Source organism: Balaenoptera ricei, chromosome X, assembly GCF_028023285.1.
Source record: "Balaenoptera ricei isolate mBalRic1 chromosome X, mBalRic1.hap2, whole genome shotgun sequence".
Classification (NCBI taxonomy): Eukaryota; Metazoa; Chordata; class Mammalia; order Artiodactyla; family Balaenopteridae; genus Balaenoptera; species Balaenoptera ricei.
Genome location: NC_082660.1, coordinates 134,199,979 through 134,225,872, shown reverse-complemented (window position 1 = coordinate 134,225,872; position 25,894 = coordinate 134,199,979). Strand labels below are relative to the sequence as shown.

Sequence of the window (25,894 nt, the reverse complement as noted above, 5' to 3'; positions counted from 1 at the left end):
GAGTTGGATTAGATTGCTTCTGTGTTGCGTCGATCGATTGGTCCATGTTGACCATTCCATTTCTGAACTTCTCCCAGAGGGACAAGATGGCAGAGTTTAGGCCCCCAAATTTACCAGATGTAAGTTCTCTTCAAGCATGATGAATACTTCTCCTTCGAGGAATGTTCCTAAAGTGGGTTCTCATCCCATGAGTTTTGTGCATAAAAAGGACTCTGTAGTCAAATAATTACTTACATGCCCTCCTCTTGGAAACTGAAGAGACACGTTAGTATATTAAAGGCTTTTAGAAGTCTTGCAGCCTTGACTTGAAGCCAGTATTAACCAAACTGATCTGCCTACAGAACCTTTTTTAAAAAAAAAAAAAAAAAACATGTTTATTTATTTATTTGGCCGCGCCGGGTCTTAGCTGCGCCACGTGGGATCTTCATTGCGGCACGCGGGATCTTTAGCTGTGGGAACTTTAGTTGCGGCGTGTGGGATCTAGTTCCCTGACCAGGGATCGAACCCGGGCCCCCTGCATTGGGAGCACGGAGCCTTAGCCACTGGACCACCAGGGAAGTCCCTGCCTACAGAACCTTAATTTCGTAACCCGTATCCTGTGGGCCTGGTGGGGTCCAGCAGAACACACTGATTGTCGGCCCCCATTACTGGCGAAATGCCTGACTCAGTTACAGTTCTGTCAGCCTCCGGACATTCCAGATGGAAGTCTTGAGCAGGAAGTAAGAAAGAGAAGTGAGCCCGAGCTATTTTCACAACAGGCTTCTGACTGAAACAACTTCCCTGTGTGTGGTTGATAAACATTTTCCCTCTCTTAAGGGAAAGTCATGCACAGAAACAAGCACATATAAATAATTTACCAAGCTGTAATATGCTATAAATAACAAGCCTACTAAATAATGAATTAACCCAACTGCTGATTCATAGGTAGATGTCTCTTGTAAAGCAGCATTTTTATGGATTTTACAGCTTAGTTAATATCCACTCATATTTCATTAGGACGGTTCGGGTGAAGTATTGGGGTAATAATCTGGATATATTTGAAAGGAGCCCAGGCAGAGCTTGGGGAGCTTCCAGGATCCCTTCCTTTAAGCCAGAGCCTGAGGGGCGCTGGTACTGGGCCTTACCCTTCTCTTTCCTCCATGTTCTCAGTTTGCCCAGCTCCTCCATGCAAGCCTGACATGCTGTCCTCTCTGAGACCGGGGGCAGGGATGGAGGTCGAGGTAGCTCTGGACCAGTGGAGGGAAGAGAGGCAGACATCACTTGGGCCTACTGGACAGAGCCAGCCCATCTGAGATACCGTGACATCAGTACACAGACTCTGGGGCCCAACTCTTGGTACTTTGATCTTTACTCTATCACGTATTAACTTTGGGACCTTGGGCAAGTCCCTTAAACTCCTTGTGGCTCAGTTCCCTCATCTGTAAAACAAGGACAATAATAGTACCTACTTCCTCAGGTTCTTCTTCTTTTTTTTTTTTTTTTTAAACAACACACATTTATTCTCTCACAGTGACCTACTTCCTCAGGTTCTTATGAAGATTAAATGAGTTTGTATTGTCAAGTGCTTTGTATTTGTATTTTTAACTGTTAGCTATTATATTCATTGGGAAAGGACTGATTTAGACTCTTTATTTTGGCTTTCTCCAGCCCCAGTGTTGGACTCTGAGAACTTTCCTCCTGAGGGATTGGAGGGTCTGGTGGGGGGGCCACTCAGATACCTCCTCTTGCTTCCAAAAAATAGGAATGGGAAACAGGAACTGTGATTTCATGAGAGTCAGGAAAAACTGCTTTTGACTAACTTTCAGTTATTAAAAGTAAGAAATGTTTATTTTAAAGGGATTTTATATATTTTTATCAGCGAGGGTTTTTTGAGAAGGAGGTGGCAAGAATGATCAGTCAAGTCACTTTGAAAAGGAGGAGATGTGGGACTTCCCTGGTGGCGCAGTGGTTAAGAATCCCCCTGCCAATGCAGAGGAGACGGGTTCGAGCCCTGGTCTGGGAGGATCCCACATGCCACGGAGCAACTAGGCCCGTGAGCCACGGTTACTGAGCCTGCGCGTCTGGAGCCTGCGAGCCACAACTACTGAAGCCCGCGCGTCTAGAGCCCGAGCTCCGCAACAAGAGAAGCCACCGCAACAAGAAGCCCGCGCACTGCAATGAAGAGTAGCCCCCGCTTGCCACAACTAGAGAAAGCCCGTGCGCAGCAACAAAGACCCAACGCAGCCAAAAATAAAATAAATGAATAAGTAAATTATTAAAAAAAAAAGAGGAGGAGGAGATGTGAATTTCACAATCAAACCTTAATTTGTTCATTGGAGCTGATGCCAGAATAGGAAAGCTGCTGTTCCCTACGTGTGGTGACACCCAGTGCCCTGGGACGCGAAGCATAGAAATGGGCATCCTCGTTGTTCTAGCTCCCCTCAGGGATGGAGTGGGAGTAAGTGTATTGCCCTTTATGCCATCACACCACCAACATAAACCCCACCACCAGCCTAATGAATGGCACAGCAGCTCGGGCCCTTGCTCCAGTTTGTGGCCGCTTACAGGCTAGTGATGAGATGCCCTTTCCCCAAGTCTTCCAGTCAGTGATCAGAGCAGACATTCCTGCTTAAGCCACGTTGTAGATTTAGCTCATCACAGCGATTCTTGACAGCAGCCATCTGACGCTCCCTTGGCCCTCCCCTCCCTGGATAGCGCTGCCATTTCTCTGCATGGTAGTCTTGTGGTTTGGTCTTCAGCTTGCTGTCTGTCCCTCTTTCCCACATGTTACATGGACTTCCTCAGATCCTACCAGGAGGGCCACTTGTCCATTCTTCCTTCTCTATCTCCTGGGTTCAGAAATCTATGGGGGTCATTCCTGGTCCTCTGGCTGCCCCGCCCCCACCATCTACCCCAGCTTTAGGCTGGACCCGTGGCAGTGCCCAACTTTCTGCCCTTTAAGGTAAGGTGATCACCTTGGCTTGGGCCCTGCCTGTTAAGGTTTTTCATCTGTTTTGTAGAAAGACGATAGCGAGGAAGCAGGGGGCCTTTGGACTGACAGGGTTGAACTCTCTCAAACGTTTTCTTAAATGCCTGGCACTAAGAGGTATAGCCGCTAACTTGCAGTAGACCGCAGGCTGGGGAGGTGCCTTCTAGAATAGCCAGTCAGCACAGTGCCTTCCAAGAGAAAGGAGAGCCACCCCCCGCTGCCTTGCAGCCTTCTCCCCTAGCCTTTGGAATGAAAAGCTTCACGGCTCACAATTACCATCTGGCCAAGCCCCCTCCTCACCCCTACCCCCGTGAAGTGGAAAGAAACACGCTGGTGTGACATTCACTTTGACAAAGCTCTTTTTCTTTTCTCTACTTCTCCAAAAAAAAAAAAAAAAAGCCAAAAGAAATAAAAACAGTTGCTAAGCTACTGGGTGGGCCCTATCCGTGTGTTTTGTTGCCATCCCAGCTTTAAGGACTCGTATTATCACATATTCAGCAGCTTAAACTAAAGAAGAGGGGAAAGGGGGATGTCGGAGAGGGCTCCTTTGTCAGTTCCCTTGTCAGGTCAAGTGCTTGGCTCTGGGAATGCAGGTGACCTGGAGCGTGTCAACTACCGATTCTGTCTCCAGGTGGGAAAAAAGGAGGGGGGATTTCTTTCCAATTCTCAGACTGGTCCCAAAGAGGATGCTGTTTGGGGGCCTTGTCTTTCTTTTATATTTGTTTCACGAAGGTCAGCTCTCAAGGAAGCCTGGGTCACGTTCTTAGTTCTCTAAGCATTGTATTTTGCACACATCGCATGCAATTGATGCTACTGTGGGACCTGGGCTCCAGTCGGCCCTGGTGAGCTCCTAGCTCAATGTTCCAGAAAGCCTACAAAGCCAGACCTTCCGTACTTTTCCCTAGACTGTTGTAATATTTTATATTGTTTTGTGGCTCCTGAATTTTCTTTGGAACACTGGGTCAATCCCAGGTTAAGCAAGTCTTCATTTAACCACGTTCAGTTGCCCTTTAAATCCTGCATGTTTAGAACTTGTTACTGTCTACAAATGCCAGGCCCCCAGTGGGTACTGAGGATCACTTCCCCACTCTTAGTCCAAAGGCATTAACACCAAGAATGGCAGGAAAGGCTTTTCCACCCATCACGCGTTGGTTCTCAGTGTGGGGACAATGGGAGCCTTACTGACTTTAGGCTTGTTTTCATCAACTAGCTCATTCTGTGTAAAGTTAGGTTTAGAAAAAAAAAATCTTATAACAAAAATTAATGCAGCCTGGGACACCCTTTGTGGAGGCTACATTGAAAATATATCTTAAATTAAAACCCAGGAAATTGTCCCTTCTGTCTCTCACCTGTCATAAGAAGCAATAGAATTCTATAGCCCATTCAGTGGCATATTTAATTAAGCAACCTATCTGCTGAATGCACTGGGGGTTGGCTGACAGTGCTTTTCACTGCTGATTTGGATGACAAAGGATGTGGTGAGATATTCAACAGTCTGGTGGAATGGAAAGAAACTCCCAATTGGTCACACCTACCTATTTCTCTTGGCATGTTGCATTCGCTCTGATAATACAGAAAATAGACTGTCTTTTATTTATTGAGAAAGTCATTGGACACCAACCTCTTGCCTTTGCTCTTCCACAGATGAGCCCTGACTGAGTTTTGCACACATTCCCATTACAGATGAATAGAGGTTTCGTCGTAGGTGGGAAACTTTTAGCTTGTCGTTTTCAAAAGAAAAGATGTTTAGGTGCTCATTTTAAGCCTAGTGCAGAACCATTCCTGGTGATCATTCTTTGTTTTGGTGGTAGTTAGTGCCTATCCCTAGGATATGATAGTATTAGTGACAATTATGGAGTGTTTACCAGACACAGGCCAAAGTATTCCATGTATTACTCCTATGTTTTCCTGTGAAGTAGATACTATTACTATTCTCTTTTGCAGATGAGGAAACTGAGGCTCAGAAAGCTTAAGTAACTTGCCTCTTAACTAGTGAGTGATAGAGTGAGGCTTAGGACCTACAGCTCCTCTACCCTGCAGCCCATGTTCTTAACCACTAGTCTACTTTGTCACTCTAGGAAGCCAAAAGGGTTTGTGATCCCAATACCATGATTAATATTAGGTGGGGGAATTACAAAGCTTTGTGGGGGGAATCTCTCCTCTGAAGTCAGGTCTGTGATGCCTTGGGGAATCCACAAGGACCTTCAAATTAGATGCAGATGTATATGTATGTATTCTGGGGAGCTGGGCCAGTTTTCATCAGCTTCTTGAAGAAGTTCATGACACAAAGATGGTTAATAACTTCCATGTATACCTAAAATGCATACAGTGCTTGCTGCGTGCCAGGCTTTATATACACAGTGCTTTATATACATGAATATAAGCAAACTCATTTCATTCTCACCACAGCCATAGGAGGGTATGATTATCATGCCCATTTTACAGAGGGAGAAACTGAGACTAAGAGCAGTAACTTGGCCAAGGCTACAAAGCTGTAAGTGTCAGCACCAGGAGGTGAAGTCAAGCAGTCTGGCTCCTGAATCTTTGCTTTGAAACACTTTTGACTGCAAGTTCCTTTTTATTCACTTGCATATCTCCTACCACGGTGCCTGATACGTAGTGAGTTTTATGGATATTTGTTGAATTGATTTGCATACTGCCGCCCTCGTGTAGATTTTGTCTTAAGAGTCATTCTCAAAAGTCTGAGGCTCCATAAATCTGGACTGGATGAATGAAGAGAATCAACACAGTCAAAAGATAATTTATCAGAGTTTTTCAAGACAGGTGGCTTGGCCAAGCATTGGCACTTTGCTTTTAGTCAGGGCTCCCTGGAGGGCTGTTGCACGGATCCCCAAGCCCATTCTTCTAGATTGTTCAAAGTGGTTATAAGGTACCTCTGAGTATGGGCTAGGTAACTTTGATGGTTCCATGAATGTAAGTGGAGTTTTGTGTCCTAATTACTATGCATAACTTCCACTACCTCTTATCTCCAAGTAATCAAGCAGAAGCCACTGAAACCTTTTGCATGTTGGCATGAATCAAATCTAGGTCTCTACGTGGTATTACCGAGGGGAGAGTGGAGGGGCACCCAAGTTCTGTTCAACTGCCCAACACAAGTTCCACTGTAGTTGAGTTTCTAGGTTGGAGCATTCTGAAAAATCGGAACAGTTGGCTGTGATTGTGGAGGGTGCAGGGTGAGCTGGCGAGCCGGTGAGTAACACGGTGGAGCAGCTTGAGTTTTTAATCACCTTGATGACATGTTGCAAGGTTTAACTCTGTGGCCTCCACTGTTCCCCTCGTTTTGCCTGCTGCGGTCTCATTTTACTTTTCATTTTATTCTCTGATCACTGCCGATGAGAGCCCTGTGTCCGCGCTGCTTCTGTTGCCTGCCTCCCGGCCTGATGGGCCTCTTTGTACTGAGGCACAGAGCCCAGCTGGCGGCTGGAGTTCCACGGACTGTGTCGGCTGGTCATTCTTGCCTAGGTTCACAGGCCAACAGCCAGTGTCCTTCCTTCCCTGCTCGTCACCGCACCAGCGGCTCACTCCTACCTGCTGCCATCACACGCCTGGCAACCTCGTGCTCCGGGGCCAGCCAAGAACTGAGACCCCAGCAGGCCCCTAGTTCCCAGCAGGCCAACTCCCCATTAAGCTACTGCTGCCTAGCCGTGTTCTCGAGGCTTCAGAGCCGGGAGAGTGAGGAGAGCATCGCAAGCCCGGACGCCCCCAGCCCCGGACGCACAATGCTCCGGCGGAGCCGCCCCCCAACACAGGCGACCTCTGCGCCCGCTTGTCCCGCGGCCCCGGGCGCACCTCCGGCCAAAGAGTCTTTCTTATCAGAGTAATTTTCTTTGCTTTATGTTGACTTTATCATGGCCTTCAACCAAGTCTTGTCACTTTTGAAAGAACTAAGGTTCTTTATAATTGCATTACTTCCAAAGATTTACTTTTAAAATATTTTGTCACTTTGGTTAAATAGACAAGTAGTGTTTCTTACTGACACGTGAGCTTATTTAACCAAGTGTTCAAACCTTCTGACAACTTTTGTATCTTACTTTCCCCACACTCAAATCCTAAGCAATATAGTCTTTTTTTTTTTTTTTTCTTCTTTCTTTTTCGCTGCACCGGGTGGCTTGTGAGATCTTATTTCCCTGACCAGGGATTGAACCCTGGCCCTCGGCAGGGAAAGTGCTGAGTCCTAACCACTGGAACGGCAGTAAATTCCCCTGAGTGGTATATTCCGGATCTCAAAGGTTATTTGAGTTTTCCCAGATAGAGCCTGGAAAACCACAAAGTATCTCTTACCTTGTAAAAACAGAGGTGCCAGAAATAATTAGGTTTATTTGATATATTGAGTTTCATGGGAGGCTTTGTCAAGTCATAAGAGATGCCTAACCTTCTCGAGGTTACATTTGCGTGAGCGAAATGTTATTAATATAAATGTTTCAGAAATCGTATTAATTTCCTGGAGGTTTGTCAATGCCCTCAGTGTTGATGATATGTCCTGGTGTTGCTTTGCCTGATATTAAAAAGTGTAGTGTTATCAATCATAATTGTAGTTATCTTTTAAAATGTTGCATGCCACGGAAACAACAAAATTTCCTTGTCAATTGCATTATTTTTGCGATGAACTCTCATCAGATCTTTAACCATGAGCATTTTAAATCTTTTGTCATGCACTAAGGCTTCCCTGAAAGCGCTTGCAATCAGCTACAGGCCAGAATGCTTCATCTTCCAGAAAAAGGGACTGTCTCAGACCCCCATGGAAAGGACTATGCCAGATGCTCTGAGGCACAAGCTTCTGATACCATTACTTAAATAACTTTGAAATCCTGTCACTGGACTAGGCCAGAATTTCCAGAACTCTAGTGAAGAAGCTGATGGGTTCATGAGACTGCTAACCCAAGACTGAGCAGAACAAGAATTAATTACATAGGACTTAATGAACTCATGAAAGATGATTATGGGTTTTCTTTGGAATATTGCTGATGCTTTCATGCTCTATACTCTGGATATAAGGAACCCTTTCTCATTTCTCTTAGGCTATCCATAACTGATAACAATTTAGTAGATTATACTTTCATAAATGGACACAAACCACTTATCTTTTCCTCCCTGCCCAATCCCTCTAGAATTTGGAAATTATTTTTGAGCACTCTTATTTTCATGGTAATACTGTTATATGCCTAGGTTCAATAAGAACCTGCCTTTCTTATTAACAGGACATAATTGGAAACACTGGTTATATAACCAAGGCTTTGACTGGAATGTCATATCTGTAAATGATGTTCATAGAATCACATATGACCTGACAATTTTAAGGAACTCGGGTTGAGTTTATGAAGCCAAGTCTTATAAAACTCCCTTGGGAACCTGATACTTGGCTGACAGAGTTCCCAGCCTTATAGATGAGTAAGGAAGGTCTCTTCCTGGCAAGTCCAGGAAACTTAGGTTGTTTTGGGTACCTTGAGAAGAGAGGAATTCACCAATATGTATATACAGGTGAAATCTGGTGGTAAGTTCTCGGCTTGGCTTACTAGCCTTGAGAGGCTTTCAAAGTCCAATCTGAAATTCTTTATAAAAACCTACAGCAAAGCAAACTTTAAAAGGCCTGTATGGCCAATTACCATCCTTGCTGCACCTGTGCAAGTAATCAGGTCAAATCTAGTAAGACCAGAGTTAGTTTGCAATCAAGAATAACCTTATTTGAGATGATCTTTCATCAAAAAGAGGGTGACCCCTGAGAGAAATTTTGCATTTCATTAGAAAATCAGAAAATACTATGAGATGTGGGTTATGACATTCTGGTCCTGTTCATTGTCTCTGAGCTATTTTGCCCCTCTTTGTAAAACTTCGTGGTTTTGTTACCATGTAAGAATTTGTAAATTGGACTGAATCCTGCAATCTTGCACACATTGTCAACACTTAACAAATTTTCAGTTATTCCAATTTCTTTCAATATCTGGCTACAACCCTCCAAATTAACATTTCTCATTTTTCTCTCTCCCTCCTGATTTGGCACCACAGACCTAAAAGCTGACTGCCTAGATCCTTATGAAGACTCTAAGTTGTCTTTAAGCACAGATGGAGTGGAAAAAAAAAATGCTTGTTCATCAAACTTTGGTTCAGCTTCTCTCCTTCCTCCAGGCCCCTGAACTTTGGCCCATGCCCAGCCTGAGTCAGCAGACAGCCCCTCCTGAGAATAGACTGGCCTCAGTGGAAAATATTCTCTGATCTGCTATGCAATCATGCCACCATTTCATCCCACTTCCCCACATCCAGTTCTTTCTAACCTTGCTTACTCTTCTTTAAGAAAGAAAAACTTTTTTCCTTACTTTTCAGATGCTTGCAGAATTTACTATCACAGCATTTGCCCTATTGCAAAAGTCCCCCTCCCTCTGTTGCAGAAGTCCCTTTCCCCTCTTTCAACAATTCTTCTGAATAGAAGTCTCTCCTTAATGAGTCTGTATTTGTTTTTTTTTTTTTTTTTTGCAGTTTTTTTTTCCCTTTAGTCTTTTTTTAAAAATTTTTATTTATTTACTTATTTATTTATGGCTGTGTTAGGTCTTTGTTTCTATGCAAGGGCTTTCTCTAATTGCGGCAAGTGGGGACCACTCTTCATCGCGGTGCGCGGGCCTCTCACTGTCGCGGCCTCTCTTGTTGCGGAGCACAGGCTCCAGACGCGCAGGCTCAGTAGTTGTGGCTCACGGGCCTAGTTGCTCCGCGGCATGTGGGATCTTCCCAGACCAGGGCTCGAACCCGTGTCCCCTGCATTGGCAGGCAGAATCTCAACCACTGCACCGCCAGGGAAGCCCTCTGTATTTGTTTTTTATTTGACAATACTTAACAGACAATAAAACACATCCATTTTAAGTGTACATATGATGAGTTTTGACAAATGTATACATTCGTATATACTCACCATCCCAATCAAGATTTAGAATGTTTCCATCCCTCCATCAAAGGGTGCATACTGTATGATTCCATTTATGTAAAACTCTTTATACAAAACTTTTTATATAAAATGCTTCAAAATACAGAGTAATCCATAGTAGCAGAAAGCAGATAGGTGGCTGCAGGATAGAAGGATTACAAAGAAGCAGGAGGAAAGTTTTGAGAGTGATGTATATATTCACTATTTTAATGGGGTGATGAGTCCACAGATACATACATCTGTCAAAACTAATTTAAAAAAGTGAACACTTTTAATGTGTGCAGTTTCTTGTGTGTTAAATAGATCTCAGTAAAGCTGTTAAAAATATGAGTGTGCAGACAATCTTCACTAGAATGGCCTGTAGCAATCCCTCACAGCCAGAGGACTTTAGGAAGAGACCCACACATTCCCAAGCAGAGAGTTAGATGCAGAAGGCACCCAGAGGAGGAGATCGCGCTGATGACGTTATGAAGAGTGCAGCAGACAGGAGTTCCTGGGCAGTTGGGGGTGGGATGGGGAGGGAACACGGGCAGCATTCATGAGCAGGGCTCCGTGTTCAGAGGATGTTCAAGAGGAAAGGGATCCTGCAGATGGCATTAGATAACGGGCCTGGCACACAAAGTGCTCCTTGGGCGACGGCACTGTGCAGAAGGTGTTCAGAGACAGAGTGTACAGCGAGGAAGGCCTGGAGCAGGGATTCTTCATGGGACAGATGGCATGGTAGGAAACATTCACAGGTAGAGTGCATGCTGCAGAAGCCATTCACAGGCAGCGCATGCGGTACAGAAGAAGGTTGGGTGGAGACAGCATTAACAGGGAAGCCCCTCAGGAAAGCAGTGCCACTCTTTCCCTAGCAGGAAGGGTTGAGAACAAGGAATCAGTGGCTTACACAAGCAGCAGAAGGCTGGAGCAGTGAAGGTCAGGGAGACCTGGTACACGAGGAAAAAGCCCCCAGCAATTCCACCTGCAGGACTGTCATGGATAATTCGCAGGAGGTTTCCCAGAAGCCACCGGGAAAAAAGCCAGGCGTACCCTCTTTTTGACACCCCATATTTTTCTTCCAAATGATAACAACAGTGACACTACGCTTCTGCTTAGCATGATGCAACCATACCTCATATACATGAATATGCCTTTGCCTTCTTCAAGAAGGGGGGACGTCAAAAGTCCCATTAGATACACTCTCATTCTCTGGGGGATGTCTGTTCCTTCTCTAGTTCTGTCATAATTACACTTTGACATGCTGTAATCTATAGGTTAAATTATATGATTAAGCACCACCCACACAATTTAAACGCAAGATTTGGAAATGGGAGAAAGAAAAGTAATGGGGCAGATTTAAATATATAATAGCAAAGCAAGACGAAGTATGCCTAGCTTCTATAGCTGTTATTTTTGCAACTGGCCATGAGGTCATAGTATTTGTAACTTCCTTTTCCACTAGCATTTCAGTTCCATGTGACCTCATCTAGCTGGTTGTGGTTGTCTACCTGGCAGTCAGATACAAACCTTTATCCCTAACCAATCTGATCCCTTAGTGGTCCTGCCTGCGTGAGTCATTACAGTCATCCATTATCTTACATTATTGGACATGGGAACACTAAGAGAAACTCCCAGAAGACGTTTCTCCTAGGTTTCAGATGTGGTCCTTGCAGCGACCCTTTTTCCCCTCGATAATCAGGAGCAGTCAGCCAGCAGGTAAAATAACAGCCTTCTTGTTGATTCAGTGGCAAGAGGGGCCCCAAATGGCCAGGTAGCGATCTCAACTTTGAATTCAATGTAACCCAGTGTTGGGTCCCCTGGTGGAAGCTTTCCTCCCTTGGGAAGTTCATGGGAAAAGGATATTGCGCAGAGAAACATCACAAGAGAAATGTGTTGTGTGGAAATTCACAGGCGGAATACATTCATAAGCAGAGTCCCCCAGAGGACCCCACATGGCTGTGTATGGGTTGGGGGCCCTCACAGGTGTGGATCTATAGAGGGGAAGGAGGAATAGGGGAGGCTGGGTACTGGGGATCAACCGGCTTGCTGGGAACCTGGTCTGCTAAGTCATTTTTCAAAATAACCCTACCCTATTTGTTTTCTAGGTCTTTGTGTCACATGCTATCACCAACAGAGAGCCCTAGTCCTGGTTAGGAACTACTGTTATAGTTCTTGCCTTTGAAGTGGTAAAACTTCTTCTTCCTTTCCCAAATGTACTCATGTAGCCAAGATGGTGGCTGAGGTTGGGGTGAGAAAGTAGCTACAGGGACACTAGTTCAATACCTACTGAATACTGGGTCCCAACGTCCCTGCTCAGTAGTAGAGGGCTTTCTCTGTCATGTCTTCTATCTTTGGACTGACTTCTTGACCACCCTTTTTGGCCCCAGGCTGGATCAAGACATCGATGACATGCAAATTATATTTTCCGATACAAAACCTGGAAGCATGGATCATGTGACAGGCAGAATGACTATTCAACAGGATTCTGACAGCTTGGGGCACCAGCCTTAATGAGCAAGATGAAAGTCTTGCCTGTCGGTACACATCTGGAGGAATGGGTTCGGCTGTGCGGTTGGGGGGGCACCTTTGAGGGTAAGAGATGCATATTCAGAATTCCTGTCAGAGTTGATGGGACCAGGGGTGTTTAAATGGGAGAAGAGTTGATAGAGGAAGAACCCAACGAGCGTATTTACCGATTTTAGGGGCTGGCATATAAAAGAGGGATTACAGATTACCAGTGGGTGATAGTTAAAGGGGAACAGGTTGTAACTCAGCTGAGGAACGCATTTCCACAGACAGAATGGGCTTGTAAGGGACTGAGCTCTTGGTCATTGCAAGTGTTCAATAAGGACGAGGCGGCCACCTGTCGACAATGAAAGGAAGGATGGGCCCAAAAGAATAAAATATTCTTCATTAAGATCTGACAGGTCTAGAATTGCACACTTGCTGTGCATGCACAGTTTCTAGATAACGCTGTTTTTTTCTCTTTAGATTTGATACTTCTTAAAAGTATTTGCTTCTGTCGAGAAAACTTTGATACTCCTTAAAGTATTTATTTGCTTTTGTAAAGAGAGTGGCTTCAGGTAATAGGAGAAAATAAATCACACAGCCAAATACACCAAGTTATTACACTTATAAAAGGAAACCTTAACATTTACACACGAAGTATCTTACCATTTATTGTAATTGTGTACATTAAGGAGTTAAGCAAGTATGATTCAAAATTCTAGGCAAATAAAAAGAAGCGAAAGTGCAATGCAACCACCCCTCTTCCTTAAGTCCGGAGAATTCTGTGCCATTTAAACATGAAAGAGATTTTTTTCAGATTGGAGTCAATATCTTGCATGTTGGTTCTGAAACTCTCTTAAAGGCAGAGTGTATCTAGAAGGTGGGGAAGCCAGCCTATCTTGGACCTCTTTATCCTGCCAAGACTCAGGGGTGCTACCTCCCACCCAAAGGCACGACCTTTCTTTCCCTTTCACTCATTCATTCAGCACCTATGTGTCAGTCCCTACCATCTGCCAAGTCCCAGGCTGAGGGCTAGTCTTGAGGAAAACCAGCTCATATTTTGTTCGAGTACATGGCCAGTTTTCCACTCCAGAGCAAAGCTGATGCACATCTATGGAAATAAATGGAACATTCCTCCTCTGATCATTTGGCAGGAAGAACAAGTCCACCAGCCAATGTGCATAGGGCTCAGAAACTGGAGAGAGATGGAGAGGCATTTTCTAATTAAACCAAGAGAAAAGGCCCTCATTTTTCATCAGAAAAACTGTCAGGTTGTCCTTTCGAGGAACTGACACAGTGATGCTGGTCCCAAAGGCAGAGGCGCCCAGTCGAACCTGAGCAGAGCATCAGCTGACTGCATGAACGGGCCTGCATCTGTCCAGCTGGGCAACAGGTATCCCTGTTCCAAGTACCTGGGGTCTCAGTAGTTGCCACTAGCTTGGGACAGAGTCTGGACTGGAAAATGGGAGGTCACTGAGGGCCCCGTGCCCAGATCGGCTAGCCTACTGGAGCTTCTCCTGGGTTGACAAGCTCTTCTTTGGGAAGGTCTGGGAGTCAAATCTGTTCCCAGCTGAGAGTACTTCAGTTCAGAAGTGTTTTCATGGAAAACGGAGGTGAGAGGGCCAGTTTGGCCCTTCTGGTATTTTATGGGGACCCAGGATGCCCAGAGGAGGAGTGCAATCCCCCACCTTCCCCTCTTTGTAAAAGTGTGCCTCAGGGGAGGCTTGAGGGGGCGGTGCCACCTCCACACAGTGCTTGGCATCTACTCAGCATTAAATCGATGCTCATGTTTGTCCTGACTGTCACTGGAGAGAGCATGCGCTCTGGAGAGAGACAGCAATGGTTCTGCACAATGCAATGACCACCTCTCTGGGCCTCAACACCCTCATTTGCAAACTGCGGAGAAGAATACCCTCTGTACAAGATTAGCATGGGGATTAATGCCACCACTTTGTGATAATGCCTGGTATGCAGTAAGGCCTCAAGAAATGTTGACTGATTTTCTCCCTTCATAATCCTGCTGGAGTCTGTAGACCCTAAAACTTGCTTTAGGGGATTTCTGTGTAAAGTTTAGGGATCGGAAATTGAGGGCAAAGGTATTAATTAGCTAGCAAGATTCAGACACAGATGCCCCTTTGGTCAGTAGCCTCTTAGGAATCACATCCTATAGAACTTAAACCTAACATGTAAACTTTCTAATACATGTCCACATGCCTGCAGGACAAAACGCAACTATATTGAAAGGTAGGTAGGCAGGAGGTCATTAAAATCTGCTATATAACTCAATCAAAAGCACTAACTAGTTGTAAAAGTATATGGAAAGTTTAAAAAATATATATGGCAAATAGACAAGCTAAACATTAGCCTATGTCAACCCCTAGCATTCAATGTCTGCAATTTACCCACCAGGGATCGTCAACAGTCTTTAACCCCTCAGAAGCTTCAGGAGGTCTCCTTCTTCTGTCAAGTTCCAAAGGTACACTCAGAGCTGTGAACCAGAATGTGATTTGCTCTCTGTCCCTAGAGTCAGGATACACCGAACCCCACGCTCTTGTCCATGCCTATTGTACCAGGCCACCTAAACTCATCAGGAAGCTGACCAGTCTGAGGGAAGCCAAAATGGAATTATTGTTCAATCCTCTTTGCTTGAGCCTGAAGTAAGATAATGGATGGGAAGTGCTTTCTAAGCTATGAAGAGCTACACACACAAGTAATTATCATAACATCATTAAGACATGCTACTGGATGTAAGCAAGTTCAACTTAGGAAGAGCAAAAACATGAAGCAATCAAATGGAGGCGAGAGGAAGTGAGGGAAGAAGTCAGCAACTTGGGGCAAGTGGGGACAGTCAAACTTGTCCAGGAGTTATCAGCTTCTTGTTAGCCTGGAGGAGCTAAAAGAAAATAGAAGTACCCGTGAGATTGGAAATACACACCCGATCCAATGAGCCGTCAGAAGCCCCTGGGGAGGGTGACTGCTCCAGGCATCAGGAGTAACAGTCCAGGTCAGTGTGTCTTCTGGAGAAAAGGCAGGACAGGCTTGTAGCTGGTGGAGGGCCTGGCTGCTACCGATTCCCGTTGCCTTCAAGGGAGATATTCTGCTCTGTGCTTCTAGTTGAGGAGGATCACTGGGCCCCATGAAGCTCAGACACTGGGGTCAATTCCATTGGCTTTTAGCATGCCAACCTGTCTTCAGGCAGAGCTCACAATGTGGCCCAGAGGCTGCCCAGGCACCAGGACAGCACCATCACTTCCCACACATGCCTACGTATCCTGGCCTTCACCTGCTGCTGGTCCCCAGCTATATATCTTGTTTTACTGAATACCTTGGCTGAGTCCTGATCTGATGCTATATGAGCAATGGTGGAGGCGACTCAAGGGACTGTGGCAGAGAGCCCCGGACCTGAATCTGAAGTCCTGGGTTGAGGTCCTGATTCTGCCATCTACAAGCCAGGTGTTTTCCCATGTCCTTTTCCTTTCTAGGTCTTTACTTCCTTGGTCCCAAATGAGGCTAACAACACAGGCCTGGCCAGCAGCCCAGGGCAGCTAGAGGGCTTAGCTGAGGTGCTGCACGGAAGGCGCTTCTTGAGAGGAAGAGACAATGACTCCTGCAACTTGGAAATGTCCGTGGGGAGGGTCTTTATCTGTGCCACCTAAGACTTCCAAGTATCACAGGGCATAGGGACACAAGGACTCGGGGTCCCCCGAACATAAAGGCTAAGAGAGAGAGCAGTGTCCCAGGTCAAGACTCAGGGAGAGACCAGAGCACATTTCTTCCCTCTAGTAACTTTCCAGCACCCACCTAGAAGAGCTTCTCATAGCATTTCCCACAGTGGATGGTGTCACGGTGAATGAAGATCTGATCCAGAAGCTCACCCATCGGTTTACTGCAAATCCCACACTGAAAGAGAAAACAAGCTGGAGGTCAATACACAAGTGAAGCAATATAAACGAGTGGAGTGGGCAGGCTCCAAGCTGATGGCACATCCTGGATGTCGAAGCAGGCAATTTAAAAATGGCGAACAGAGACAAAACCCAAACAAAAACAAAAAAAACCTAACAGGCAGAATGATTGCACAGTGGTTAGGAGCCCAGGTTTCAGCATTGGGCCTGGGTTTGAGCCCTCAATCCACTACTTATTAGCTAGGTGAGCTTGGGTAAGTTACTGAGGCTCCCTGAGCCTCCATTTCCTCATCTATAGAAGGGCTTTAATTGTGACATTTAAAGTCCAAAAGAAGGTGACATGAAGGCCCACTGAAAGGTAAAGCTATTTCAGCAGTCCAGCCGCTCCGGCGTGTCTCTCCAGCGAACGTCTAAAGGATGAGAACCGCCAGCCACCTGCAGCGGACCCTCCTGGTACTAGGAGTCAGAGCAGGGCGGCCTGCAGACAGTCTCAAATAAGAGGAGACCAAGAGTCCCCATATTTCTGGGGCTCCAGCTGTCTCCAGGCCCACCCTGGACTAAGCCTTCTGGCTTCCAGCTGAAAGCAGTGGCGAACAGCTGCTAGGATCCCCAACTCCCTCTGCTCATTCTCACCAAGCACCTCTCTGATGGCTCTTTCTTCTGTTTCTCAGTTCCTATCTCCTGGCCATTTATTGTTTATTTTTTGAATTTTATTTTATGTATTTTTTTATACGGCAGGTTCTTATTAGTCATCCATTTTATACACATCAGTGTATACATGTCAATCCCAATCGCCCAATTCATCCCACCACCACGCCCACCCCCGCTCCTTTCCCCGCTTGGTGTCCATACGTTTGTTCTCTACGTCTGTGTCTCTACTTCTGCCCTGCAAACCGGTTCATCTGTACCATTTTTCTAGATTCCACATATGTCCATTAATATATGATATTTGTTTTTCTCTTTCTGACTTAATTCACTCTGTATGACAGTCTCTAGATTCATCCACGTCTCTACAAATGGCCCAATTTCATTCCTTTCGATGGCTGAGTAATATTCCTTTGTATATATGTACCACAACTTCTTTATCCATTCATCTGTCGATGGGCATTTAGGTTGCTTCCAGGACCTGGCTATTGTAAATCGTGCTGCAATGAACATTGGGGTGCATGTGTCTTTTTGAATTATGGTTTTCTCATGGTATATGCCCAGTAGTGTGATTGCTGGGTCATATGGTAATTCTACTTTTAGTTCTTTAAGGAGACTCCATACTGTTCTCCATAGTGGCTGTATCAATTTACATTCCCACCAACAGTGCAAGAGGGTTCCCTTTTCTCCACACCCTCTCCAGCATTTGTTGTTTGTAGATTTTCTGATGATGCCCATTCTGACTGGTGTGAGGTGATACCTCATTGTAGTTTTGATTTGCATTTCTCTAATAATTAGTGATGTTGGGCAGCTTTTCATGTGCTTCTTGGCCATCTTTATGTCTTCTTTGGAGAAATGTCTATTTAGGTCTTCTGCCCATTTTTGGATTGGGTTGTCTGTTTTTTTCAATATTGAGCTGCATGAGCTGTTTATGTATTTTGGAGATTAATCCTTTGTCAGTTGCTTCATTTGCAAATATTTTCTCCCATTCTGAGGGTTGTCTTTTTGTGTTGTTTATGTTTTCCTTTGCTGTGCAAAAGCTTTTAGTTTCATTAGGTCCCATTTGTTTATTTTTGTTTTGATTTCCATTACTCTAGGAGGTGGATCAAAAAAGATCTTGTTGTGATTTATGTCAAAGAGTGTTCTTCCTATGTTTTCCTCTAAGAGTTTTATAGTGTCCGGTCTTACATTTAGGTCTCTGATCCATTTTGAGTTTATTTTTGTGTATGGTGTTAGGGAGTGTTCTAATTTCATTCTTTTACATGTAGCTCTCCAGTTTTCCCGGCACCACTTATTGAAGAGGCTTTCTTTTCTCCATTGTCTATTCTTGCCTCCTTTATCAAAGATAAGGTGACCATATGTGCGTGGGTTTATCTCTGGGCTTTCTATCCTGTTCCATTGATCTATATTTCTGTTTTTGTGCCAGTACCATACTGTCTGGATTACTGTAGCTTTGTAGTATAGTCTGAAGTCAGGGTGCCTGGTTCCTCCAGTTCCGTTTTTCTTTCTCAAGATTGCTTTGGCTATTTGGGGTCTTTTGCGTTTCCATACAAATTGTGAAATTTCTTGTTCTAGTTCTGTGAAAAATGCCAGTGGTAGTTTGATAGGGATTGCATGGAATCTGTAGACTGCTTTGGGGAGTATAGTCATTTTCACAATATTGATTCTTCCAATCCAAGAACATGGTATATCTCTCCATCTGTTTGTATCACCTTTAATTTCTTTCAACAGTGTCTCATAGTTTTCTGCATACAGGTCTTTTGTCTCCCTAAGTGGGTTTATTCCTACATATCTTATTCTTTTTGTTGCAATGGTAAATGGGAGTGTTTCCTTAATTTCTCTTTCAGATTTTTCATCATTAGTGTATAGGAATGCAAGAGATTTCTGTGCATTGATTTTGTATCCTGCAACTGTAGCAAATTCATTGATTAGCTCTAGTAGTTTCCTGGTGGCATCTTTAGGATTTTCTATGTATAGTATCATGTCATCTGCAATCAGTGACAGTTTTACTTCTTCTTTTCCAATTTGTATTCCTTTTATTTCTTTTTCTTCTCTGACTGCCGTGGCTAGAACTTCCAAAACTATGTTGAATAATAGTGGCGAGAGTGGACATCCTTGTCTTGTTCCTGATCTTAAGAGGAAATGCTTTCAGTTTTTCACCATTGAGAAAAATGTTTGCTGTGGGTTTGTCATATGTGGCCTTTATTATGTTGAGGTAGGTTCCCTCTATGCCCACTTTCTGGAGGGTTTCTTATCATAAATGGGTGTTGAATTCTGTCAAAAGCTTTTTCTGCATCTATTGAGATGATCATATGGTTTTTCTTCTTCAGTTTGTTAATATGGTGTATCATATTGATTGATTTGTGTATACTGAACAATCCTTGCACCCCTGGGATAAATCCCACTTGATCATGGTGTATGATCTTTTTAATCTGTTGTTGGATTCTGTTTGCTAGTATTTTGTTGAGGATTTTTGCATCTATATTCATCAGTGATATTGGTCTGTAATTTTCTTTTTTTGTAGTATCTTTGGCTGGTTTTGGTATCAGGGTGATGGTGGCCTCATAGAATGAGTTTGGGAGTGTTCCTTCCTCCGCAATTTTTTGGAAGAGTTTGAGAAGGATGGGTGTTAGCTCTTCTCTAATTGTTTGATAGAATTCACCTGTGAAGCCATCTGGTCCTGGACTTTTGTTTGTTGGAAGATTTTTAATCACAGTTTCAGTACTTGTGAGTGGTCTCTTCATATTTTCTATTTCTTCCTGGTTCAGCCTTGGAAGGTTATACCTTTCTAAGAATTTGTCCATTTCTTCCAGGTTGTCCATTTTATTGGCATATAGTTGTCTGTAGTAATCTCTTATAATCCTTTGTATTTCTGCAGTGTCAGTTGTGATTTCTCCTTTTTCATTTCTAATTTTATTGATGTGAGTCCTCTCCCTCTTTTTCTTGATGAGTCTGGCTAATGGTTTAACAATTTTGTTTATCTTCTCAAAGAACCAGATTTTACTTTTATCGATCTTTGCTATTGTTTTCTTTGTTTCTATTTCATTTATTTCTGCTCTGACCTTTATGATTTCTCTCTTTCTGCTAACTTTGGGTTTTGTTTGTTCTTCTTTCTCTAGTTCCTTCAGGTGTAACGTTAGATTGTTTATTTGAGATTTTTCTTGTTTCTTGAGGTAGGCTTGTATAGCTATAAACTTCCCTCTTAGAACTGCTTTTGCTGCATCCCATAGGTTTTGGATCGTCATGTTTTCATTGTCATTTGTCTCTAGGTATTTTTTGATTTCCTCTTTGATTTCTTCAGTCATCTCTTGGTTATTTAGTAACGTATTGTTTAGCCTCCATGTGTTTGTGCTTTTTACGTTGTTTTCCCTGTAATTGATTTCTAATCTCACAGCGTTGTGGTCAGAAAACATGCTTGATATGACTTCAGTTTTCTTCAATTTACTGAGGCTTGATTTGTGACCCAACATGTGATCTAGCCTGGAGAGTGTTCCGTGCGCACTTGAGAAGAAAGTGTAATCTGCGGTTTTTGGATGGAATGTGCTATAAATATCAATTAAATCTATCTGGTCTGTTGTGTCATTTAAAGCTTGTGTTTCCTTATTAATTTTCGGTTTGGATGATCTGTCCACTGGTGTAAGTGAGGTGTTGGAGTCCCCCACTATTATTGTGTTACTGTCGATTTCGTCTTTTAGAGCTGTTAGCAGTTGCCTTATGTACTGAGATGCTATGTTGGGTGCATATATATTTTTAATTGTTATATCTTCTTCTTGGATTGATCCCTTGATCATTATGTAGTGTCCTTCCTTGTCTCTTGTGACATTCTTTATTTTAAAGTCTATTTTATCTGGTATGAGTATTGCTACTCCAGCTTTCTTCTGATTTCCATTTGCATAGAATATCTTTTTCCATCCCCTCACTTTCAGTCTGAATGTGTCCCTAGGTCTGAAGTGGGTCTCTTGTAGACAGCATATATATGGGTCTTGTTTTTGTATCCATTCAGCAAGCCTGTGTCTTTTGGCTGGAGCATTTAATCCATTCACGTTTAAGGTAATTAGCGATATGTATGTTCCTTTTACCATTTTTTTGTTTTGGGTTTGTTCTTGTAGGTCCTTTTCTTCTCTTGTGTTTCCCACTTAGAGAAGTTCCTTTAGCATTTGTTGTAGAGCTGGTTTGGTGGTGCTGACTGCTCTTAGCTTTTGCTTGTCTGTAAAGCTTTTGATTTCTCCATCGAATCTGAATGAGATCCTTGCTGGCTAGAGTAATCTTGGTTGTAGGTTCTTCCCTTTCATCACTTTAAGTATATCATGCCACTCCCTTCGGGCTTGTAGGGTTTCTGCTGTGAAATCAGCTGTTAACCTTATGGGAGTTCCCTTGTATGTTATTTGTCATTTTTCCCTTGCTGCTTTCAATAATTTTTCTTTGCCTTTAATTTTTGCCAATTTGATTACTGTGTGTCTCGGCGTGTTTCTCCTTGGGTTCATCCTGTATGGGACTCTCTGCACTTCTTGGACTTGGGTGGCTATTTCCTTTCCCATGTTAGGGAAGTTTTCGACTATAATCTCTTCAAATATTTTCTCGGGTCCTTTCTCTCTCTCTTCTCCTTCTGGGACCCCTATAATGCGAATGTTGTTGCGTTTAATGTTGTTCCAGAGGTCTCTTAGGCTGTCTTCATTTCTTTTCATTCTTTTTTCTTTATTCTGTTCTGCAGCAGTGAATTCCACCATTCTGTCTTCCAGGTCACTTATCCGTTCTTCTGCCTCAGTTATTCTGCTACTGATTCCTTCTAGTGTATTTTTCATTTCAGTTACTGTAATGTTCATCTCTGTTTGTTTGTTCTTTAACTCTTCTAGGTCTTTGTTAAACATTTCTTGCATCTTCTCGATCTTTGCCTCCATTCTTATTCCGAGGTCCTGGATCATCTTCACTATCATTATTCTGAATTCTTTTTCTGGAAGGTTGCCTATCTCCACTTCATTTAGTTGTTTTTCTGGGGTTTTATCTTGTTCCTTCATCTGGTACATAGCCGTCTGCCTTTTCATCTTGTCTATCTTTCTGTGAATGTGGTTTCTGTCCCCCAGGCTGCAGGACTGTAGTTCTTCTTGCTCCTGCTGTCTGCCCTCTGGTGGATGAGGCTATCCTCCTGGCCATTTTTTCACTGTGAATTTATCAGCCCTCTGTGATTCTAGTTACTGTACACCAGGACTTGAACCTCAACTTAGCCAGCTAATGGTGCTGATCCATTTAGGGGGTCACCTCTGGGAACACAGGAAAAAAATCAACAATCTGGGCTTGCAACATGCCTCACACTGTGGAGAACAGGGACCCTAAAAGGTTTTTGTGATGCTGTGGCCATAAGTGTCTTCTCTTTCTTCCTAAATATAACAATACAAACTAGTATTCCATTTTGTTTATTTATTTTAGTATTTATTTATTTACTTATTTTAATGTCCATTTATTTATTTATTTTGGCTGCACCCGGTCTTAGTTGCAGCATGCAGGATCTTTGTTGCGGCACGCGGGATCTTTAGTTGCGGCACGCGGACTCTTAGTTGTGGCATGTGGACTCTTAGTTGAGGCATGCATGAGGGATCTAGTTCCCTGATCAGGGATTGGACCTGGGCCCCCTGCATTGGGAGCGTGTTTTCTTACCCACTGGACCACCAGGGAAGTCCCCTACAAACTAGTATTTTAAAATGTTATGTCAATCTAACAAAGATAAGATAAACCTACAATTAAGGATAGTGACAGATTAGTTTATACAAATGAACTTGAGCAATGGAATGGCATTTCCCGGGAGGCTGCAGGGTGTAGCTGAGACAACACTGGCTCTGATGTCGGAACCGGGATTTCCACCCTCGGTTCTGAGCAGCTGTGTGATCTTATGAAAATAATATCCTCTTCACCTCTGTGCTCATGGACCCCAGGGGTGGCTCTCAGGCACCCTGCCCACATTCCAAGAATTCCCCAAGAATATCAGGCCTATTTTGCCACAATTCCAAGTTCCCCAGCCCTGTGTGAGCGCCAATCAGGCAAGTTTAAAATCCCTGCCGCTCTGTGCCTCCTCCTCCCAGGCCTGCCAGCCTCCTGCCTGCCTCTTCATCCCTATTCCCTCTGCACGCACGATGGAGACCTGTTTAGCCACCTGGAAAATACCCTTGGACACCTCTTCACCTCTGACTCTGGACCCACCTCCCTCACACAGCCTTCCTGGGACTCCAACCCACTCCAACTGCACCCTTCACCCAACACTTGGCTCTGTGAGACCAAATGTGCCCAGAGTTGCTTAGGTCTGAGACTCCCGTAATTTTGCTCTCTGTTTAACAGGGGTGCCCTGTAATTAAAGTATACAACCAAAAGTTGACAAAATATTCTAGATCTCTAGAACTTACGTATCTTGGGTACCTGACACGTTGTACCCTTTGACCATCACCTCCCCATTTCCCCCCTCCCCAGCCCCTGGCAACCACCCTTCTACTCTCTTCTATGGGTTTGGCTGTTTTAGATCCCTCACGTAGGTGGTACTAGGTAGTATTTGTCCTTCTGTGTCTGGCTTACTTCACTTAGCATAATGTCCACCACGTTCACCCATGTTGTTGCAAATGGCAGAATTTCCTTCTTTCTTTAAAGGCTGAATAATATCCCATTTTGTGTATATACCACATTTTCTCTTTTTTTGATGTATTTTTGGCTGCGTTGGGTCTTCGTTGCTGCGCGTGGGCTTTCTCTAGTTGTGGCAGGCGGGGGCTGCTCTTCGTTGTGGTGTGCAGGCTTCTCATTGCGGTGGCCTCTCTTGCTGCAGAGCAAGGGCTCTAGGTGCGTGGGCTTCAGTAGTTGTGGCGCGTGGGCTCAGTAGTTGTGGCTTGTGGGCTCTAGGGCACAGGCTCAGTAGTTGTGGCGCATGGGCTTAGTGGTTCCGTGGCATGTGGGACCTCCCCGGATCAGGGCTCGAACCCGTGTCCCCTGCATTGGCAGTCGGACTCTTAACCACTGTGCCACCAGGGAAGTCCCTATATACCACATTTTCTTCAGCCATTCATCAGGCAATGCACAATTAGGTTGCTTTCATGTTTTGGCTATTGTTAACAATGCTGCAATGGACAGAGAATACAGATACCTCTTTGAGATGCTGATTTCAATTCCTTTGTGTATATACACAGAAGTGGGATTGCTGGATCATCTGGTAGCTCTATTTCTAATTTTTTGCCTGCTTTGGTGTCAGGATAATGCTAACTTCATAAAATGAGTTTGGAAGTGTTCTTTCTTCCATTTCTGGAAGAGTATAAAAAGGATTGGTATTAATTTTTCTTTCAATGTTTGGTAGAGTTGCCTGTGAAGACCCAGCCTTGAGTTTTTCTTTGTTGAGAGGTGTTTGGTTACTGAGTCACTCTTCTTATTTATTATTCGTCTGTTCAAGCTTCCAATTTCTTCTTGGTTCTGTCTTGGTAGGTTGTATGTTCTGTCTTGGTAGGTTGTATGTTTCTAAGGTTGTATGTTTCTAAGGTTGTATGTTTCTAATTATATACCAATTTATTGGTATATAATTGTTCATAATAGTTTCTAAGAAGTTTTCACGTAGTAAGTCCAGGAATCAGGAAAACAGAACGTTCTTTGCCAAATGACATGTCACAGTCTCTCCCTGCAGCACTCCTGAGTCAATTCTGGATCCACGCAGATGGAAGAGCTTCCTACCACGTGGCCTTTTGTTCCTTTCCTCCAATGTTCTGGGCCCCTCTCTACCTCGGCCACTGCTCTGGCCAGACTCTATGTGGACAAGCAGCCTCAGCATTGCCTGGAAACTTGTTAGAGAGGCCAATTCTCAGGTCCCACCCAGACGTACTGAGTTAAGATACTGGGCTGGGGCCCAGCACTCTGTGTCTTAACAAGCCCTTCAGGGGATGGTCAAGTGTGAGATGCACACTCCAGAGCGAGAACTGCTGCTCTAGACCTCGTTACAACCAATAAGTCATACACCCCACTGCTTGACTTCCATGTCCTCCAGCTTATTTGGCTGGTCTCTGCCACTGCTGGAACCTCCATTACTGGACCAGCTCACCGCCTCACTGTTATTGTTCCGTTGCACACAGACCAAACCCTGCCAACTCACCTGGCATAATCTCCGCCCCAGTAAATGCAACTGCCCCTGCTTCACCCTTGTGGCTGAGCCTGGCTAGGGAACAACACAGTACATGCTGACCGGTCTCCATAGCAATGAACGAGCCCTCCCTTCAAGCGGGCTCTGCACAGCCCATCCACCCTCCCTGTCTCTGAGACAATATTTCACAGACTCCCTTTTCTTCTCAAGTGTCCAACACCCCTTGCCCACCCTCACTCATAGATGATCATGTTTTCTAATCGATTGAGAAAACAGAAGCAAGTACTGAAGTTCTTCATTCTTCCACCAGCCAACTTGGGAACCTCTCTGTGTGTGACCCAGAGATTTGGCCTTTCCTATTCCTGCCATGTGTCAACTGGTACCCATCTTTCTCTCCTACAGACGTACATCATGATCACCATCAACGTCTCTTTCTCCTGCGTCATCAGTGTCTGCTCACTACTGCATCGCTCCCATCAGCATAAACCCATGCCTGGCACCTCTGCCCCACTGTCTGCTTGCACTGCTCCCTCACAAAGCCAACCCATCAGGACAGTCTTCCAGACTCACTCTGTCCATTTCCACATGAGCCCACTCCAGTCAAGCTTCTATCCCCGTCACTCCAGCAAAACTGCTCCAACTGAGGTCACAGATGACCACCATGCTGCAAAATTCAAGGTCAGTTCTCAGGCTTCATCCCATTTGATCTCTCAGCAACCACTGACAGGGTGACCAATGCAGTCTTTGGAGAAACTGTGTCACTTGGGGCATCACACTCTGTTATACTTCTCACCCTCCTCTGTGGACCCCCTCCTCTTCCCAACCTCTAAATGACAGAGAGACACAAGGCTCAGCGTCAGCCC

The 25,894-nt window shown here is 44.3% G+C and overlaps 2 protein-coding genes across 6 annotated transcripts in view; one reads left to right on the top strand and one right to left on the bottom strand.

Moving 5' to 3' along the window:
- LOC132357268 (heparan-sulfate 6-O-sulfotransferase 2-like) overlaps window positions 1–25,894 on the top strand; it is a 131,269-nt gene that overhangs the window by 102,717 nt on the left and 2,658 nt on the right. The window contains exon 3 of the mRNA XM_059910583.1: window positions 25,434–25,709. Within this exon, the coding sequence (XP_059766566.1) occupies window positions 25,434–25,446 (13 nt within the window). The 3' untranslated portion in view covers window positions 25,447–25,709. The remainder of the gene's footprint in view (window positions 1–25,433; window positions 25,710–25,894) is intronic.
- ZNF185 (zinc finger protein 185 with LIM domain) overlaps window positions 12,914–25,894 on the bottom strand; it is a 58,476-nt gene continuing 45,495 nt past the window's right edge. For 4 of the 5 annotated variants that reach the window (XM_059910577.1, XM_059910580.1, XM_059910579.1 and 1 more), the window contains 2 exons: window positions 16,191–16,289; window positions 12,914–15,282 (listed from right to left, as the gene is read on the bottom strand). In XM_059910577.1, coding sequence (XP_059766560.1) covers window positions 16,191–16,289 — 99 coding nt within the window. In that variant the 3' untranslated portion in view covers window positions 12,914–15,282. The remainder of the gene's footprint in view (window positions 15,283–16,190; window positions 16,290–25,894) is intronic. The other variant, XM_059910578.1, reaches the window with a different exon arrangement.